The sequence below is a fragment of the Malus sylvestris genome, chromosome 3 (assembly GCF_916048215.2).
Source record: "Malus sylvestris chromosome 3, drMalSylv7.2, whole genome shotgun sequence".
Lineage (NCBI taxonomy): Eukaryota > Viridiplantae > Streptophyta > Magnoliopsida > Rosales > Rosaceae > Malus > Malus sylvestris.
This window is the reverse complement of record NC_062262.1, coordinates 12169963-12176573: the sequence shown is the minus strand read 5'-3', so window position 1 is coordinate 12176573 and position 6611 is coordinate 12169963. Positions and strand designations below refer to the sequence as shown.

Genomic DNA, 6611 nt, shown 5'->3' with positions numbered 1-6611 from the left:
TTGCGAACTGAAGAATTAGGTGACAAAAGTGTTATGTTTTACTAGCTAAAAGAGAGAGATATATATATTTACAACCACGTCAGTGTGTACCGGAATTAAGAAAACAAAGAAACGATGGCGTAACATAGTTGAAGGAGATCAAACTTATGACCAAACTGATGATAATTTACCTATGCAAATCAAATCCATGCTTGGAAAGGCAATACCCACCAAATATTTGGCGACAAGGTCTCTTTTGGACAATTTTTAAAACTTTCTCCTTCTTTCAATAACAAACAATTGCAAAACTCATAGTGTCGACAAACATAAACTAAGAGAAATGTTCTTTTGTCAAGTAAGACAGAAACATTTACCACTTAAGTGTAAATCTATACGAGTGACTACGTTAATTTTTATTAGAACATGGGGTTCAAATTAACAGTAGAAGTGTAGAATAGTAATAAATATTTTTCGAGCACCAACTACCCCTGCCCTCGACCGCCAAAACCGGCTACATGGTAAAAGAAATAAAAATAGGCCAATTGTAAATGAAGAAACCACTAGTGAGAAACCCACATATGAATCACAAAGCAATTGCCATTGGCTTACAAAATACATCTTTTCAGTAGTAGTAGTAGTAGTAGTACGTATATCCTGACAAGCTTTATTGTTCACCATGAAAATGTCCAAGTGCTTATTGGCGCGCTTCATGCATCTCAAGATCTCTATTCCAACAATTCTTAGTTGCTAAGCTAACAGATCAAACTCCATATGTTTACCAATGCAAGAGAAAGAAAAATCTATGAATCCTCTGCTTCGTCTCTAAACTTCTTATAAATATCACTTTTGTAAAACTCTCTTGTCCTCACCACCAAGATTAATGAAACAACTGCACCAAAGAATGTTACAGCAGCCAAAATTGAGAAAGCCAACCTATAACATTGGCTCCCAAGACAAATCAGCTCCTTCACTGAAGACCGATCCCTCCCACTCTTTGCCAGCTCCTTCAATGCCTCTCTGTCATACAGCATTCCTGTGACCTTCACATTCAGAATATAGGACCCAAGGGGGCTTGCAAGCTGTCCACAATTGAACAATGTGGAGTAGTACTTGAGCCCAAAGAGCTCGGAAATTATTGCGAAAAGCAACGGCAATTGGGCACCGAAAGAAAATCCGATGATCACAGATGCCACGTAGACCGATCCCGGGGCTGGAAATGCAATGAGGAGGTGGCCGACGCAGGAGAGAAGAAGAACAAGAGTCATCATTAGGGGTCTGGGGATTTTCCATTGTACTAATAGGCTTTCGGAGACAAACCCCGAAAAAACCCTCCCAAAGTAGTTCCATATGCTCACTAATGACACAAATGAGCTTATTGTTTTTGTTGGGTATCCAAGAGACTCACCAATCTGCCCCAAATTGTCGACTGCTGTCAAACTTGACCCGAGTCCACATAGTGTTGCGATGAACAAAATGAGCATGTCGACGCTTAGCAATGCTTGTAAGATTGTGTAGTCCTCTCCTCTTTTTGGTTTGTTGAATACATCTACAAAACAAGAAATCTTTGTTTTCTTTTCTTCCTCCTCTTTAGCTTCAATTGCTTGTGCCGGAAGTTTCTCAACGGTTAACTCGGTTGGAGGATCAACAGGTTGCTTCATGAGATTCCAGAGGATTAACTCCTCTCTAATTACAATCCCAAGAGGAACGAAAAGGAAAAAACAAACCACGGAAACACTTCCAGCATAAGCAGCTTGTGAGAAATTAATCTGCTTTTGAAGTATAATCATAGCCATGAGGAAAACAGCAAGACCAATTGAGACGTAGAGGAAATGGTAAAACACTCTAAGCTCATTGGGTTGCCTAACAAGCTTCATTGGCCTAATGGTGTACACAAAAACTACCGATAGCGCAGCAGGAAGCCAAGCAATAAGAAGAATCATAGATTTCGAATTGTTTCCGTAAATCGCCAAGTAAATTTGGGTGAACATAGCTCCACTGAGTCCAGTAAACCCCTTTAACAATCCCAGCATAACGCCGCGACTAGCCGGGAAATTCTTGACACATGTGACAAGAGCTCCAGTGTTTGCAAAATTCTGAGAGTTGGCTCCAATGCAGATATAGAGGCACATGTGCCAAACTTTCGGTTTTGGGATTTTGGCAGTGATAGCAAGCCAAATCATGAAGTAGCCCGTAAAGTTCATGGCTGAGCCAATGAGGAGGACAAACCATGTTGGGGTGACTTCACCAATGAGCCCTGAGAGGACACCAACATTTGCTCCAAGGTCCTTGAAAGACCCTAGCATGTTGAGGGTGGTTTGGTCATAGCCAAGAGAAGACTTGATCTGCTTGGAGTAGACACCAAAGAGGTAAGTAGCTCCAGCTCCTGCCATGATGAGAAACGAGGCAAAAACTGAGAACCATCTTCCTTGAAGCACATGGATTGCAAATCGAAATGCTTCATTCCCTCTCTTGGTGCTCATTTTTTGCGGTGTCGGTATAGGGGTGCACTGTTTTTGGTCGGGATAAACTGCAAAGGAAATTTAGCAGGTGTGGCTAGCAAAAATTTGTGTAACTTTTTGGTGAAGATCTGAGGAAAAGGAAATTTGGAGACTGGTTTTTGGATTGGTTTTGATTTAGATATTGGAAGATGTTCATTTTCTTTCTAGTTTCTAGCACAAAAGGCCAAAAGGGGTGTAGTATAAATAAAGCCTAGTGAGTGATCAAGTGGGAAAGTTGGTCTTTATTTAAGGATTTATTGTATAATAATCCTGATTAAAGTGTTCTCTAATCAACTATGACTGCTTTGATTAGTGTAATCCAGTTGGCCTTTAATCTTTGGGTTGACTGTTGGATTGACTTGGAGTCTATGAGCCAGATAATCTTGATCATGTAATCACATTTTCTATTCACTTTTGCAATATCTTCATTTGCCCAATGTCACCGACTCACAGATCTAATTAATGAGTTAATTTTAAGGCTGCTCGGTTTCTTTTGTCTTTCATGGCCATCGGGTTTTTCATACCCTATATTTCTACGACACTGATAATATGATTTGTCACGTAATAAGTGTTGTAAAAAATACAAAAATATGGAACTCTTTACATGGAAATTTTTCTCACTAAAAATTTACTTCTTATGTTCAATTTCATAAGGTATACTATAACTCAATGTATTTGGGCTCATGATGCTATCACAATTATTGACGGGTGTGTCATCCACAGACAAGAGTTGTCTGCCCTCCCACTTCTAGTGCCCTCCCGTGCCCTTCTGTTTTGTGTGGTCACGGTTAAGCTACATCAATATTTTATATTACTATTCATTTTTGTCTTATTATCTTTATAAAAAAAACAATATAAAATGTTGACGTGGCTTAACCGTGACCACACAAACAGGAAGGCACGAGAGGGCACCGGAAGTGGGAGGGCAGACAATACTTGTCCGTCATTCACTATAAGCACTGCAAACATTAATGGATATTATGCTAACATCATGCGCTCGCATACGATTAACATTAGCATATTCTCTTATTTCTACAATGTATTTACAGAAGTTGTGTGACAGATCTTTCACATTTGATGAATTAGGTGTAGAGCGCAGCCCATATCCAATTATGTTGTTGAGAATGAATCACACATTGATGAGAGGAGGAATCTTGCATGAGCTTATAGGTAGTTGAGTTACTGCTCATATTGCCAATTAGTTTTATGGTAGAAACCGAACTTTATTCATATGTCAATAAAAGTTTGGTTTTCAAAATGAGAAATGCTAAGGAGATTTCTCTCAAAAGTTGGACTTTTCATGAACTCTTTGACACCTCATGTTTTTGCATAATATTTTACAATATTAGCATAAGAATTAACGTTAAACAGCAAGATAACAGAGAATTCATAAAAAATTTCACTTTAAAAAGATCTCCTTAACATCTCTCCTTCAAAATTATTAAGCCTTAAATCATGCTATTTTCTTTCTTGAATATTATACTCGTGCTTCTGGCCAGCTGATATGGTTGGCACAAGCACCAAAAAGCATATTACATAGACCATGCAGTTTCTGACACGACACGAAAACGACACGAAAATTACGGGTTTTGAGTCAACATGATAACTTATCGGGTGACCCATTAAGAAAAAAATTATTTTGATAATTTTAAAGTTTAATTACTAAAAGATTTATTATAAAATACAATAGCCATATTAATATATACAATATATTCTATATTAAATATATAGTTTTGTATTATTATTCTATATAAGTTTTTAAAAAAAAGTTTTAGTCATTATTTATTTTTATTATGAGAGTTCCTTATTATCATTACTAGGATAAATTTTACTTAACATGTTGTTGTCCAAAATTAAAATAAACTAATATAGTATTTGTATAGGCAAGAACTAAGAAGACATACATACAAGTATGAAAAATGTGAAAGAATATATAAACACTCGTGATTCATCATTATTCTTCCACGAGTAGATAATGGTACTTACATTATCGTTTAGATTTTTAAAATCCTCCAAACCTTCACGAATAATGTTTTTTATTTGAGGGCAAAATTAATAATAATTATTGTAGAAGTGTAAAAAATGTAAAAAAAATATACAATCACTCATAGTGATAAACTTTACAACTTTCATGAAGGGGTCAACTTCAAAATCCAACACTATAATTCATAAACCTTAAATTTATATTTAACCGTCGATTGCCATTTATGTTTTATTCTTCTTACTGAATTTCATTTTTAAAATTTTCTTTTTTGAAAACATGATCATCTGGCGGATGTAAGAAGATGAACGGTTCAAATCTATGATATCACGTTTTGATATTTACGGTTAACTGAAATATGAGTCGATGTCATATAGTTTGTAGAAACTTTATAAACGTCAAGCAATATTTTCACTAACAGTAAAACTCTGAATATAATATCAACGATCCAAACCATTCATCTTCCTGCATCCTCTAATAGATCAAGTTTTCAAAAAGAAAATCTGAAAAAACAAAATTTGATGAGAACAATGAAGCATAAATGTAAACAATAATCAACGGTTAATTTTGATCTATGATTTATATGATTATAGTGGTGAATTTCGAAGTTAAGCTCTTCATGAAAGTTGTAAAGCTTGTCATTACGAGTGTTTATATATTTTTTCTATATTTTTTTTACACTTCTACATTAATTAAAAAACTATCAAAGACTTTAGGTAAGTGAAATATACATAAAAGAAAAATGCGTTTTTATGTTTTGGATATGACAATATGATATGTATATATTTATTTAGTATTATGTTTTTCATTTGATTATTTATTGGTTTAAAATATATTTTCCTTAACGGGTAACGGGTCGAGTCATATTACCTGTTAATATTATCGGGTCGATTTCGGGTCGGGTCATTTTACCCGTTTATTTTAACGGGTATTACACAACACGACCCGTTAAGATATCGGGTATGACACGAAAACAACATGAATACGAAAAATACGACATGAATGCCAGGTCTAATATTACATACAAAGGATGGCGTCATCTTATCGCATTGAAGAACATCCATGAATGACATGATAGTGATATTGAAACAACATAGGCAAATTACACCAAGTAAAAGTTGGATTGCCGGCCAAAATGAAAGGTATGTGCCAAATACAAAAAATTAGGGATACCACAAATGTTATCTTTCATAAATTTATTTTAAATTATTAACAATTTTCACCAATAAGTTTATAGTAACATCTGACACTGCAAATTAACTATTTTGCAACGAAATGAATAACGAATGTTAATAACAAATCAAAAGTCGCTACCCATGATTCGGCATAAGCATGCATTAAGGATGACATCATATGGAGGATAATTCTTTCCACATTGTATTGGGCGACAAATAAATTTGATATAATAGTATGCAATCCAATTATGACAAAGCTGAAGCTTTAGAAATCCAGGCGACGGAAAAGGCAATATCCACCTATAAGTGGTACTGTGATAGGGTTAATGTTGACCTGCAATAAGCCACATTTCTTGCCTGCCTCCCCCACCACCATGAAAATCTGTTCCACATTTAGAGTAGGACTCTTCTGCAAATAATGAGTGCAGAAAATGACCAAGTTTCTATTAACTACATTGTAGTGTTTGAGAATTGAAGGGAAAAAATCAAGAAGAAAGGATGAGCAAAAGGAAAAACACAGGAGAGTTTAGAGAGAGAGAGAGTTTTATATATTTGAGGAAAATGACAACTAACTACATTTGTAAGTTGAAGTGCATTATATACTAAACAACAGAAGCTTACTTAACCACAAGTAACTAATTAACCAACTAACAAATCATTTAACCACCTAACAAACATTATAACAACTTAGGCTGATGTGGCATTGATTACACAGTAACCAATAATCAAGAGACATCTGTCTTCATCCCCCCTCAATCTCAACTAGGTTACCAAGCCTGAGATTGCAGCAATGTGAGCATGAGATAAACTGTTGAGTCCTGCAATTTGAGACATCTGCTTCTTATTGATCTTTGCAATCTCCAAACTGGCCTGCCTTGCACCAGGTCCAACATATGGCTCCTCTGCTATGCCTGCCAATCATGTATCAAAGTTTTTTTTTGGCACTAATGTTTGCGCATTATCCTTTTGTTTTAATCA

At 35.6% G+C, this 6611-nt stretch overlaps 1 protein-coding gene across 1 annotated transcript; it reads right to left on the bottom strand.

Moving 5' to 3' along the window:
• Positions 1–356: 356 nt before the first annotated feature.
• Positions 357–2699, bottom strand: LOC126615297 (protein NUCLEAR FUSION DEFECTIVE 4-like). Its single transcript, XM_050283109.1, has one exon. It carries the CDS (start codon positions 2457–2459, stop codon positions 780–782), a length of 1680 nt encoding a protein of 559 aa, XP_050139066.1. The 5' UTR covers positions 2460–2699; the 3' UTR covers positions 357–779.
• Positions 2700–6611: the final 3912 nt, after the last annotated feature.

Excerpts from the sequence above, each read along its gene's own strand:
- LOC126615297 (XM_050283109.1), bottom strand. The coding sequence starts at position 2,459 with ATGAGCACCAAGAGAGGGAATGAAGCATTTCGATTTGCAATCCATGTG.